The sequence below is a fragment of the Indicator indicator genome, chromosome 16 (assembly GCF_027791375.1).
Source record: "Indicator indicator isolate 239-I01 chromosome 16, UM_Iind_1.1, whole genome shotgun sequence".
Taxonomy (NCBI): domain Eukaryota; kingdom Metazoa; phylum Chordata; class Aves; order Piciformes; family Indicatoridae; genus Indicator; species Indicator indicator.
Window position 1 is genome coordinate 9,022,591 of NC_072025.1, and position 14,749 is coordinate 9,037,339.

The following is a 14,749-nucleotide window of genomic DNA, read 5'->3' on the forward strand; positions in this document are numbered from 1 at the left end:
TAAATATAAGTACAAACCATCTAGCATAATCAGATTTAAGAAGAGGCATGTTTCTTGGTTCTAGGCATCACACAGTCCCCAAACCATTTACTTGACTGAAGTCAAGTATTTGACTGTGTTTACCTGATCAAAGTATTTAAAATATGGTCTCTCTCTTTTTTTTTTTTTTTTTTTTTTTTTTTTTTTTGGTTAAGACAGTTTTAAAGGCAATCACCAGAATTTGTGGCTCACAGGACAGGTTAAATATAATTTTTTTCAGGATGTTGGAAATACTTGTCTCAAGGTGATGTTGTAAGTTACGGTGCATTCTTTTTGAAGTACTTTGTCCATTGGAACATTACTGCCACCCTCTGGAAGCTGGAAGGCACAATTAATTAGAAAGTTAAATTCTTGATTCTTTTGGGTAGAAAGCCAGTACTTTGTTTCTGGTTTCTACCAAGATTGCTCCTTAATATTGTTCTCTAATCTAGAGTAATTGTTTGATCCATTTGCTTACAGGAGAGGAAGCACTAAAACATTTCATTGGCATTGCCTTGGAAATTATGTTTTTTCTTAAGTGTGATTATTTTTTTATATATATATATAGTCACAATTGTATATGTGTGTGCATATATATATATATATATATATTCACAACTGCATGTATTTCAAAATGAAGTGCCAAAATATCTTACTGATACTGAAGAAGTCAGTGATACTAAGAGTTGAATAGAGCTATTGGTACTTCTTTAAAATTAATTTTTTCCATTTATTTTTGTCAACTCTAATTCAGCAAAATAGAATTTTACATTTTAAAACCTATTTCATGTCTACAGAAGCTGTAGTTGGCTGTACTGTTGCAGCTAAGGATGACCAATGTGTTCAGAAATTTCACTTAAATCTTAAGCTGGAGTTACCAAATAATGCCAGGTTATTATTTTCTTAGAGGTTTCTTTAGTAAAATGAGAAAAACATTTCAGTTCATCAAGTATTGCTTGCTTCCTTTAAAAGCAGTATGTCTAATAAAGGTGCTATGTGTTGTTTAGCACACTAACATATTACGAATGGTTCCTAATTTGTTGTTGGAGAGAAAAAGACCTTCAGGAATTAAAAAAAAAAATTTTACTATTCACTTGCATATTTTACAGTGTATTTTATTGTTGTTTGGGTGGTGGTATTTTCTTTTTAAATACTGCTTGAAGTTCAAATTAACTTTATAAAACTGTGACCAAAACCCTCTTCTCCTCCTGTCCCAGTCCCCTTCCAACATGTAACAATAGAATTGCAATTGGTAAAGCATAATGAAATAAATGAACTATTGTATGTTGGCTTTTTATGAATACACTAGTATTATTTTTTGCTGCATTCAAATAATGGAATTCAGGTAATGAAGGTTAAGTAAGCCCTGGAGTGTAATTAGAAAACAAATTGACTGCTTGCAGATAGGGTACTTCGAATTTTCATTCTTGGCTCTTTTTTGGAAAGAAGTCATAAACATTCATTTTACTGCCTTCTAGCTTAAAATATAGCAAAGGTTAAATAAATATGGAGCAGAAAAAACTCTAGTAGTATGACCTATAAAAGTATAAATGGCCTAGTGTTCTCTCCTGTTTGTGCTTTTTCAGCAGCACTAAGTAATTTCATGTTTGTGCGGTAGCGCTTAGTACTGCATCATCAGTGCCTTCTGTATTCAAAAGTACTTTCATAGCCAAATGTTTGTTTAAAAAAGCCCAAACCAATGCAACAAAAACCCCAAACAATCTACCAAAAAAACCCAACGTGACAGCCGACTTAACGAAATTCAAGACTGTCGTTTTTCAGAAGTCCCACTAGGTGCCAGCAAAGGACCTTCTCAGACAATGTGAGACTATGAAACGTTTTGTGGGAGTTCTCAATCCCCATACTCTTTTGAGACTTGACAGTCTATTAACTTCTTGACATGCTAATCATTTTGTTTAAGAAATAAAAATCTGCAGTTACAAACTGGCTTATGCACTTAAAGTTATGTAATTTTTTATATATATATATACAGAATAACTTTCTTCTGTAACTGTGCTTGGTAATTGCATTTGCATGCTTAGCTCAGTGTTGTAAAGTTTGCATAGCTGGTAATATATTTGCATACCATATTGAACTCAAATCAATATCTTGTTGTTGTAGGCTTCCATCAAACAAGATGAGGTACTTCAGCTTGTACGAATAGTTTCTTTCTACCTTTAACAGCTGTAATTTGAAATTATTGAAATCTAAAAAGTTAACATGGTAGGCTGAAAATAAATGCCAAATAGTTAATTAGAGTAACTTTTTGTGGTTACAATTCAGTTACACCTCATTGAAAATTATGAGTTATTTAGCAGGGGCAGTTTCTACTATGCAAATATTTAGAAACTGTGTTTGCTTAACAGCATGTAGACTGCAAGATAATGCCAGGTTTCTTTAAAGTTTTATTTAACTGGCACAGAGACTTTTTTTTTTTAGGGGGCATAAGGCTTATTTCACTGGTTTATGCATAATTCAGACCTCAGCAGTTTGCTAGCATGGTTACTATTTGGAAATTCAATCCTAGACTTGATACTCAATTATATGGGACTTCGTTCCTACCAACTTCCTGTAATTCTAAACCTATGGGTAAAAATATTAGTAGTCATACGCTGCTGAGGAAAGTACAGACACATTGACTCAGCTAGTGCAGCTGCAGCAGGACTTGCTGTTTTAAACGTGGAATTACTGGAAGTTGATTAATGTATTCATTTATTCGAATTACAGAAGGGATAATTGAAACAAGGTCAGTAGTGCTTGTCAGTGTGTTGCGGCAGAGGTCGTTGGAACATAAGTGCTTTGTGAATGAATGCTTTCTGACTGCAAGCAAAGATGGTCCACAAACTGCAGTTCAACGAATGGCTGACAGTTCATGAGGTACAGTTTGGGGCTTTTTAATACTAATGTCTTCTAGAAATTAGGAGAACGACTACAGCTTTTATGGGCTTTTTGCTGTTGTGATGTGCAAGCTCTAAATTCTGTGCAGCTGCTCGTAGCCTTTCTGCTGAAGGATATTTGTGGTTTTCATTTGCTAACATGTGTGGAAATGAGCACAAATGGCACGACAGTTAAGATTGCATTTTGTTACCCAAAGAAGCAACACAGACCCATCAATGGAAATCTCTGAAGATGTTTTGGATAGTAACAGTTGTGTGTACTTCAAAAAACTGCAGAATTCTGCGCCTAATGTTACACAAATTAAACTGACTCCTAGACAAGTTGCATATGCACCTGTAATGCAGCAAGTAATTAATCAAGAGGACAATGCAACTATTTCTCCACTGCAAATAAAAAAGAGCACCTCACTGCGTATTTCCCTACAGACTAGAAAATCTGGTGAATGTTATCAATCTGGTGATGATGTGGCTACAGGTGAAGACTCTTCATTCATTGGTATTGGTAATGAAGAAAACGGCAGTGCTGAAATTATAGTTGATCATCGATCTAATGATAGCCTTCTGAGCAATACTGCCCTGTGCAATGGCAGTCTTAACAGTATTGCAGCCAGTGACAGTGGATCATTCAGCAGTGCTGGCAGTGACTATGGATCATGTGCAAGTACCACAAGTGATGGGGGTTCATATAGTAACAGTGTCATCAGTGACAGTGGTAGTGGCACTCTTTTGACAAGAGATGGTACTTTATGTAGTAATGTTGTTCATGATGATTCTTCGTATGGAAGCACTGCAAACAAATGTAATCCCTATAGGAACAACTCATGTCAGGAAGTTCTGTGTAGAAGTAATACTACTTTTGACCAAGATGCTTTGTCAGTGAGGAAGAAAACTAAAATTCCACTGCGACGTTGTTCATCACTGGTTATTTTCCCTAGGAGTCCTTCCAATACTCCTCCAGCTTCTCCAGTAAGCTCAGGTCAGCTATCACATAGAAGTGCCTATCAGACATCTCATAAACTAATTATTTCTCCTGGTGAGCTGGCACAAAAAGAAGATCAAACTGTTTCCAAGGGATTCCTTTCAACAGCAGTCAATGGACTTCGACTGTCTAAAACAGTTTGCCCTTCTGGTGAAGTCAGAGACATTCGACCACTTTACTTGAACAGATCATTACAGGACAAAAGCCAAATTTTGAGTTGTCCTGAACAGGCAATTTGTGAAGATGTATATGATGGCTTCTCATGTGTTTCAGTTCATCTCACTCCAAGAGCATTAGCATCAAGCAGTGAAATGGTTAACGGCTGTTGCAGTCCGGAATTAAATCTGAACTCCAGTGCAAAATGCCCGCATTTAAAACTGGCACGTAGCACATCGGCGTGTTTACCCTCAAAACCAGATTCAGAATATTACATTAATATAAATGAACTGGAAAGACCAAATGCACAGATGAGCAAAACCCACCATATTTTGCAAAGGAGTGTTTCATTGGAAGGATCACGTCAAAAAGTTTCTTGCTGTTTATCCAGTCTTAAGTACAAGTGTCATAGTGCAGGGACATCTCAGTTGCACATACGGTTCAAACCTGGGAATGAAGGAAAAACAACCAGTGTTAAGAGAAGAAATGGAACCTCTAAAAGGGAAATGTCTAGCACTTCTTTCTGGAGGTCCCATAAGGTGAGTGTTCTGGTCTGTAGATTAACAGTATTTTACAGCTCAGTTATAACTGGAAAATAATAACATTTCCAATCAATACTTAAATGCATTGATTTCAGAATTTCCTAATGGTGTCAAACTGTCTCCATTTGGAAGTTAATTTTTATATTATCTGTAACATTAAGTTTTTAGACTTTTTTCTTACAACATGATACAGTAGATAGATCAATAGATACAGTGAACAGATCTTACAGTGAAATACCTGTATTTAATATATTCTAAACAATAATTTCCTTTTTTCAGGAACTCAGAGGGATTTTCTTCTCTAGTTATCTACACATGGGAATTATTTAAACTTCAGATAAAGTTCTGTAGTTTTTACTGAGAAGTTACAGTTAATTAATAGTAATACTAAAATTGCATATAAAAATGTGTGGGTTACTGTAATATTTCAGATTTTTTTTTTCCTTACAGACTTTGTTACAGAACATTTTGCTGCATGTAGAATTAAAGATAAGTAATATCTGAGCAGAGAAACTGTAAATGCCATTTGTTTCTGTATACACCCCGAACCACAGGAATTTTCAGTGTTTCCTTTCTATTTTTTTTTTCCTTCCTCCCAACCACTACTTCAGCCTGAGCAGTACCCTGTAACTTAATACCTCTCCCAACAACTTTGCTGTTCAAATTATAGTACTTAGGTCTAGAAAGCTTACATTAAACTTTTTTTTTTTTTTTTAATGAAACTCATGTCCAACTAAGTTGCAGAAGTGTGCTTTCTCTTAGTAACTGTTAAGGCAATTTATATTATTAAGGTATAGGCCACAAAATGTGGATTTAAAGACTTGTTTAAATAACTTTATGAAGACTTGAATTATCCAAATATTCTATATTAGTTTTAGTTTTGAATACTGATAAAAGTGCAACAATTAACGCTTACCAACATTGTGTTAAGATCTCATTCTTCATAAATTGATGCTACTATTATTTAGCCAGTGTGCTTGTGCAGTGTGCTTAAGCAAAGACTTTATGGCAAAGATCTATAGTTATGACAGTCCGTTTCTAAACTAGCTAATATATTTGCCTTGGGGCATTAGCCTGCAACTTTCAGTCTGTTGTTGCCCTGAGAGTAGTGCCTGATGTTTCTGTGCTTCTTAACTTCTTTGGAATTTTGTACTGCCTTTTGCTTAGAGGTTGAAGATAAATGTGCTTTCCTTCTTGTAAAACTGCAGTCTATGTTTAAGCTTAATTACAAAGCTCACAGTGGATCACATATTGTTCGCTGCCTCTTCATCCCAAAAGCGAAGTCTGCGGTTGATGGTAAATTCCACAACAAGCACAAACAGAATATGATATGTTTACAGTAGTTTGGATACAATTATTTTTAAAAGTATATTGTAAAAAGGAAAACATGTTGAGTCATGCACTTCCAAGTGCAATTTTCATTGGCTTGCGCTGTTAGCCTCTGTGATTCATGACAGTCGGTATGCAAGGTATTTTATATTTTTATATTGAGTGAATTTCATAGAGTTGTAGAATGGTCTGGGTTGGAACATACCTGCAAAGGTCATCTAGTCCAACCCCTTCTGCAGTAAGCAGGGGCAATTTCAAGAAATTCAGTTTGGATAGAATCCAAGTTCAGGAATAGATTGGTAGCAGACATTTCCAGAAAACCTTGTAAGACACTGAACTGACTAGTTTGTTTCAGTTTCCCAGAACTGGTGTTAAGAGTGGATTGACATAAAAATCTAAGGAGACTTAACTTTTTTTAAAGCACTTGATAGCATACTTGTGTGGTATTTGAGCATTTTTATTGTGTTCATGTGGTAGTGCATTTTAAGCTTCCTGAATTCTTAAGATTACATGTTCTGACTAGAATGAGAAATGGGGTTAAAATAAAAATAGTCTGAATCTCAACTTGTTGTTGTTATGTTGCACTTTTCATGTGTTTGCAAAAATTTAGATTTGTGCTGTGTCTACCTACAAATTCCAAATCTCTGACAGCAGAAAACTGGGTACTAAAGGTTTTATGGCAGTATACTTGTTTCAGATTCCTTTATGCAGCAACAGGCGCAGAAGACTTTCAGTCCTGAAATGGCCCTTTCCCTCTTAATGTAAAATTGTTTTTTATAGAATATCCCATAAAACATGTTATCACCAAACAAAGTAAAAACTGTAGGTGAATTTATAGCAATTCAGCAATTCACTGGAATAAGATAGACAAATATTATTGTGTTTGCCATTACTGTCTTTGTGACAAATGTAACGGATTCTGTGGCAATCATTTAATTATATAGTCCAGTTAATTATCATGGTGTATTGTGATGCATTTAAAAATAAACAACTCCCAAAATATTTCTGTTGACTCCAGTTAGTCTGGCCTAGTATACTGATATGCTGAGTCTGGGTTCAAATTTAACGAGTTGATACTGGAGTAGCATTTAGTAATGTCAGCTATCTGTGCAGAGCAGTCATGAAATCTGCTTTGGTCAGAGACTCCAGAATCCAAAGCAGGGAAAGGTCTATGCATTCTTTTCTTACGTGCCTCGCTACTTGACTTCATCCACCTCATATCAGATTTCCTGCTTTCTATAATCAACAGCTTGTTAAAGGCTGACCTTAAAAAAAAATAAAAAGAAAAAAAAATCAAACACCATTTTTGTGACAACTGGCCTTGGATTATTTTTCAGTTTGATTAAAAATGTGGAATGGTGATGCCCTACATACCACTGCTGATCTTTAGTAGAAACTTACTGAATAAATTCTGCAGTAAATAATGGAATTTCATTTATGTGAATCAGGAGGAAGAGGTAGTCCATGATTCCAGCATTGAAGAGTATCCTTGAGTTCTTATTTCTGTTTTTAATTTTTTTTTCAGTGCATCTATTTTTTGCTTAGGGTATAAATAGATATGCAAGTAAAGCACTTTGACATCACAGGTATGAATTGGGAGAGTAGGAGTGAGTAAGGGAATAGTTTACATGTTATTTTATGTATGTAAACTTTTAAAAGGTAGAGAGTAATGCAGAAGCAGTGACTACAGCTCAACTTAGTGCAGACCATAAATTTTATTTAAAAAAAAAAAAAAAAAAAGGAAAGCTGTGTTAATCTCTTCAACAAGTGCAATGTTATATTGATATCCCTGTTGACATTATCCATTCCTTCCCCATCAGTATCACTGCTGGTTAGATAATACAAGTATCATAAATGTACTTTCAAATCTACTTTAGCAACTATTTTAAAGTGAGCCAGCAGTATGCCCAGGTGGCCAGGAGAGCCAATGGTATCCTGGCCTGTATCAGGAATAGTGCAGCCAGCAGGACAAGGGAGGTTATTCTTCCCCTGTACTCAGCAGTGGTCAGGCCACACCTTGAGTACTGTGTCCAGTTCTGGGCCCCTCAATTCAAGAGAGGTGTTGAGGTACTGGAACGTGTCCAGAGAAGGGTGATGAAGCTGGTGAGGGGCCTGGAACACAAGCCCTATGAGGAGAGGCTGAGGGAGCTGGGGTTGTAGAAGAGGAGGCTCAGGGGTGACCTCATTGCTGTCTAAAACTTCCTGAAGGGAGGTTGTAGCCAGGTGGTGATTGGTCTCTTCTCCCAGGCAACCAGCAGCAGAACGAGGGGACACAGTCTCAAGTTGTGTCAGGGGAGGTATAGGCTGGGTATTAGGAGGAAGTTCTTCACAGAGAGAGTGATTGCCCATTGGAATGGGCTGCCCAGGGAGGTGGTGGAGTCACCATCCCTGGAAGTGTTCGAGAAAAGACTGGATGAGGCGCTTAGTGCCATGGTCTAGTTGATTGCTTAGGGCTGGGTGATAGGTTAGACTGGATGATCTTGAAGGTCTTTTCCAACCTGGATGATTCTATGATTCTATGAAAATAATTTCTTATACGCTTAAGGAAGTCACGTTACTGTCCTTTTATCTACAATAATTTTACTCAGGTTTTGTCTCTACTGTGCAGAATGCACGTTTTGAAGCAAAAAAAAAAAAAAGTTCACAGGTGGTTTAAAGTAACCAAAACATTTTTGGCTTTCAGGTTTGTGTGAAGAAATTCTTCAGTTGGAACTGAAAAATTATTTGATCCTCTTGAAGTATAAAGCTTTTGTCTTAGCTAAACTTCTTCATAAGCGATAATGGCCCAATCAGGGAAATGTGCCAAGAGATGGGGAAGGCATTGTGATTCTCCGTCTCTGCATGCTGAGCAAAGGGGCTGAATGGCCACTGGTGTCCCAGGTCTGTGTGAGAAATGAGATGGAAAGGAGGCAGGTGAAGAAAGATTATAGATACAATACAAAGCAAAGCACAAATTGTCATCGCTTTATACTATTGTGCTATGATAACCTCATTACCTAATCATTTTTGTATTGCATATCTTGAAATTATATTGTTTATAATTGTTGTAAGCAAGCACCTGCTTTCATCCTTGATATAATAGTGCTTTGTAGGGTTTTGATAAATTGTACTGATCTATTTTCCATCTTGCTTAAATGCAGATTTTTTTACAGCTTCTCCACCTTTCTTCATCCCTTCAGCTTTTCAATTAGCAGTCTTACTCAAGGGGAGAAAGAAAGTAACACACAAAGTATGTGAGAAACCTTACAGCTAGCACTAGCTGTGAGCAGTTCCTGTGTGGAAGCATTAGCAAAGGGAAGTAGTCAAGTAATTCTGTTTGGTATTGGCTCCATCACTATCATTTCCTTGTCACTTTTAGCAAGTTGTGTTTGGCAACAATGAGCTATGTGTAACTTTGAGAATATGTTTGTGATGTAAGGAGCAGTATCTAAGCTGTAGCAATAATAATCCTTTACATGAAAGTGCTAGCACTTTGTAGTCACCAGCAGACATTACACATATTAAAGAGGAGTTTTACTTGATTGTGCTCTGCACGTATTAGGGTAACCTCATTCTGTTTTTAGTCTGAACTGAGTTTAGGTAGGTTTTTCAGGTCAGTGAAACAGGAAACTAAAGCTGGAAAGCCAAGCAGAGCAGAGCTCCTGAAACAGCTTGAACAAATACTTAATTATCCAGCCTTCAGGTTGGTTCATGTCCTTTTGGTCTATCATGAGAGAGTGGGAAGCACTGATGGTGTGGCTTTTTTAATATAGCTGCAAGCTATAGTAGTTTTCTCGTAAGGCTTATTACAGGTTTAAGGATGAGTTTACAGTAAAACGTGTTTGCAAGGCAAGACAGTGACATGGTTCTCTGTAGTCCTAACTAGCCAAACTTGCAGGCTTTCAGATCTTTTTTGCTCTCAGTGAGAAGTGAGATCAACACTTTGGGTTAAACAAAAACATTTTTTGGAAAATGTTACGGTGATGTAAGCATTGTTTCATAAGACAAAAGCCCTTAACAACTAACACTTGTTGAAATGTAAACTATAATGAATAATCTTTAAATCTGTTAGATTTCCTTGCTGAAGGAAAACAAGTAGTATGCTGATACTTTTAAATTACCAAAAGAGGAACTACAGGCTACTGCAGCAGGCCAGTCTGGAAGGAAGAATATGTGGAATAGAATTATTAGCCATATGACATGTTTTCAGTTTACAGGGAAGGAGACCAAGCACTGCTTTCATAAAAGGAAGTTTTGTCTTGCAAATCAAACGAAGCAATGACATACAAATATGGGTGAGCTGGTTAATGCAGGACACTGAGCTTTTAATAGTATTTGACAAGAACCCTTAGCAAAAGTTCTGAAAAATGCTCTCAACACATTGACATTCCTCATTGATGACAATTAATTAGAAGTTAAACAAAAGTGATAATTAAGTTGTCATCTGTGAAGTTGCAGAAAAAATCTCATGATAGTGACTAGACCACAGAATGGACGATTTGAAAATCAGTGTTGATAAATGCCGAGTACTACACAGAGAGGAAGAACATTTAGTGATGCATGTGTAGTAATGGTCTCTCATATTAGTCAGGGAATAGTTTGTCATGGTGAGCAGCTAGCTGAAAATGTCAGCTCAAATCTTGTTGACCATTTAAAGACAAATTGAAGGTTAGGATTTATTAAGAAAGGAATAAACTAACAAAATTTAACAGCGTTATGGAGTTGACAAGTCCACATATGTGCATGACATGCCTATTTCTGGTCATCCTCTTCAGGAAGAATGTAAGAGAACTAGAAAAATACCAAGAAGGGCCACAAGATTGGGATACGTTTTATTGGAGGAGGCACTAAGTACACCAAGGGCTTTTCAGCTTCGAGGAGGGGGGAAAAAGTGATGTAAAGGGAGTTTTATAAAACTATAGTTCAGGAGAGGTCAATTAAAACAGAGAATCCACTCCAGTAAAAAAAAAAAAACAAAAACAGTTTTTACGTGTTGCTGAGCTCACTGCTGCAAGCTGTTGTGCATACCAAACGTGGAAGTGGATTTTAAGAAGACGTTTAGTAAGTTGAAGAAAGGTCTGCCCAAGAGTACTATGTTCTCAATATGTATTTTAACATTAGAATCAAAAAGTCTGTGATCACTTAGTAGAAACTGGAGGATATAGCAGAGGAAGTACTATTCTTAACTGCTGCTGTTATAATTTCTTTAAGCATCTACTCTTGGTCATTACTAGGGAAAGGATGTAAGGCTACAGAGTATTAATCTGACTGTTAGGCTCTTTGGTGTCTGCTCAGCCATTTAGGATCAAATGGTAGAAATGCTCTTTCAAGTTTTCTCCTCACCCTGGGTTGAGGGTGGTGTTCTGTGTTCCAACACCTGTTTTCTCATCTTTTAGAAGTGGATGAATTTCACATATAGATCAAGCAAGCAAAACTGGCTAGCTTTTTCAGGGAAGTAATTTGCCTTAGGACTGACTTTCACCCTTGTCTGAAGGGAACTACCTTGTGGTTCTATGAAGTGTCTCTGTTTCAAGTGAACTTCAACAGAACACACTGATTTGGGAATGCAGCCAGCAAAACGCTTGTAGCTCAATTCAGTGTTAGTTTATGGGTCTATAATCAGCTGTTTCAAGAGACTACATCAGTCCTTTCTGACGTGGCGATTTATGGTAAGCCGAAAAGCATACAGATAGATGCAATTGTTGTTTGAGACCTTGGGTTGCTTTTAGCTCTATCAGCTGTAACATAAGCAAACGGAATTTAAGAGGGATGTTCATTTGTTCAGCGAGTTTGTGGCTGAAATTACATACAAACTTGTTTGGAGGCATTGAAGTTAGGGCATTAAAATGCAAATGGGACACCAGCTACTCAGTAAGAGGAATATGGGAAGAAATACAGATCTGGATTGTTTTAATCCTAGAGTTTTTCTCTGGCAATTGGTGATTTCTCCTAACATAAGAGAGAAGGTCTTGTTCAGTAATACGAAAGCAGAAGGGTTTTTCAAAGTAAAAAAGATTCCAGAATTTATAACAAACATGACTTATTTTTAATAGAGTTTCTGCCATAGTTGTTGCAGTAATCACTCAAATTACAACAGTTTGATTTGAGACAAATACTTACCTTGTAAAGAAAAAATCCAAGGTGGTTAACATCTGGCAAATTATAGGCAGATAAACCCTATGTCTCTTGTGCAAAGCGTAATGAAACTTTAGTAAGAAATGATGTTGAACTTCTTTAAAATAGAATGCAATAGTGCTTTTGTTGTAGAAGTAATTTTTGGTGGATTATTTGTGTTGCTGCTTTGTCATAGAAGTTGAGGCATCCAAGGCCAGTTCACATAGACTGGTTTTGGAGGGTAGGATTTATAACTTCAGCATAGCACAGTTTAAGACAAATTACTAAATTCTGCTATGGCAGGGTTATCTGTCTGTTTAGGACTGGTAGCAGTAGATTTAGACTTGGAGCTGGGAGAGGACAACAGGTAGGGCCAGGGACTCCAGTTCAGATCAGCAGGGCTGAGGAATAATGCAGAGTGCAGAAGAGCATGGAAAACTGCAGTGTGGCTGGCAGTAACCAGTAGCTGTATGCTAGTGCAAACACAACAGTAGAGTTAACAATGTTTTTGAAAGCTGATGGACAAACTTTGGCCATTCTGCCTGCATCCAGTGCCGTGTTCACAGAAAAATTCTCAGTTACTTGTACAGCCTGAGCAAACTGCTCAAGGTTATATTTAGTGCTGGAAAAAGCAGCTTCCACGTTCAGCCTGATTTTGTGCATTTATATAGCAGCGTACTGGACCTAATGAGCCTCCCAGGAGTGAGACTATGATGGAGAGATGTTTCTTCTTGCTCTGAATAACAAAAAGTTGACTGTATTAATGTTAATTGGCGAAGGTGAAAGTGTACCTGGAATAGTTAGCACAGGAATTAGTTTGAAGAACTTTATTTGATGTTCTGAGATTTGGTACAAAAGCTTCCACAAACACATGCGAAAGTTTGTGTTTCTATATGACTATGAAGTTAACTGACTTGACATTGGAAATAGCTTGTTGAAATAGCACCTAATTAAGTATTTGCTATTGTTGTCCAAAATAGGTTGGTTTGTTTGGGTTTTTTTGAGTATTGGCTGGTATAACAGAAGAAGCCGGATCTGGATTGACTCTTGACTTTTAATAATATGTAATTTTCCTGCTTTTTATATGGTAGCTTGTTTGGTGCATCTGTCCATAAAACCAAAAAGGAACTCAAATTCCTGAAGAATAAAATATACACATTACTAATTTTGGTCCTGTTCTCTGTTTACTTTGTGCTTAAGTATGCTTTGGTTATTCAATGACTCCTTGTCTTCCTATGACCGATGTGAAAATGAGTTCTTGTATGCAGAAAAAACACTCCAGCCATCTTAAACTGCATTGTTAATGAACTTTTAAGCACAAGTTCTCATAGTAGCAGACATTGAGTGGAGCAATATATGAATGTTGTTATAAAATTACTGTAGACTAAATATGAACTTTTAAGGAAGCTAGCTATAAGATTCCGGTTCTATATACACTTGTAAGTTATAAATGGAGAGACAGATGACACTTCTGCTGTGGTCTTCTTAGAGGAGCAGTTCTCTCAAAATATCTTTGGAAGCAAGGGAGAATTAATGAAAATAACTTCAGTGTTATTTCTAAATGCTGTCTGTTAAACAGATGATGAAACTGCTGAGGCATGTTATGCTGACACCTTGCTGTTGAAGTAGCAGCAGGACAGAAGATTCTGCAGAAATAGATGTTGTATAATAATGGATGTAACAGTACCTATTTATTTTGAAAATACAGACAGGTTCTTACATCTCAGTATCATTGATAGTTGATAATCAATACCAGCTAAAAAGAAATGGCTACATGTCATTAAAAAATTCTCGCCTCTCTCTCCCCCTTAAAAATACTGGAGACTGAGATTGTAAGGAATTCCATGTAACTACGTATTTATTGCTTTGCAAGACAGAAAACATTACTTTTAGAATTCATTGATTTAAGATCTTAACATAATAATTGAATTTTGCTTTTTTGGAACTAATGTTTGGTGAATAGCATATGCTGGCAGTATTTTATAGAAGGAAAAAAGCTCACTTTCCTCAATGGAGAGTTCGTGAGAACCAAATAGTACACTCAGAGCAGCATAAGAAAAATACTTGAATTTGCTTTTGTTGTGGTTTTTTTTGGTGTGGTTTTTTATTATTATTATTTTCATTGAAGTTGTAACTAATGTTGATATTTTGGTGTTTAAGCAAGAAGAGTGTTGCTTTTATAAGGGATCTATTGAGCTCTTGTTTTATTAAGCAGTGATAGTCCAGATCACTGTTTGCTTTTTTCCTGTTTGAATTGATACTTTATATTCCTTCCAATAAAAGCTGTATGCTTTCTCATTTTACCATACAGCTGTAGATTTCCATGCTATGTGACTTATGCACAATTAGCTGTCTGTTTAGTCGGAAAAAAAACTGGGAATATCTTTAAGTTTTAATTCCTGCGTTAACACCAACAAAAATAGGTCACACAAGTTGGTAGACAGAATACCTGTTATTTCAACACCGTGGTCTTAAACCAGAGCTATTTCAAAAACAGCTGCTGAATCTAGCAGTTTAGAAAGTCATGACATTCAGTTAACTGTCTTCAAACCTGATAAATTATGGGTAATATTTTCTTAAGTGTGTAGTCAGATAACCATGCCTGTTTAAAACCAGTTTCTGATGAAAATTGCAGAAAAAATCCAAAATCCTGTTAAGGCTTATTAAGCATACATAAAATAGATGAAAATGAGTTTTGGAATGGATTGTTTTCTTTTGGTATTTTTCTCTTTGAG

At 36.4% G+C, this 14,749-nt stretch overlaps 1 protein-coding gene across 2 annotated transcripts in view; it reads left to right on the top strand.

Moving 5' to 3' along the window:
* Positions 1-3,074: 3,074 nt before the first annotated feature.
* The window catches only part of NEDD4 (NEDD4 E3 ubiquitin protein ligase), a 33,009-nt gene continuing 21,334 nt past the window's right edge, over positions 3,075-14,749 (top strand). The window contains exon 1 of one of the 2 annotated variants that reach the window (XM_054388115.1): positions 3,075-4,589. In XM_054388115.1, the coding sequence (XP_054244090.1) occupies positions 3,075-4,589 (1,515 nt within the window). The remainder of the gene's footprint in view (positions 4,590-14,749) is intronic. The other variant, XM_054388116.1, reaches the window with a different exon arrangement.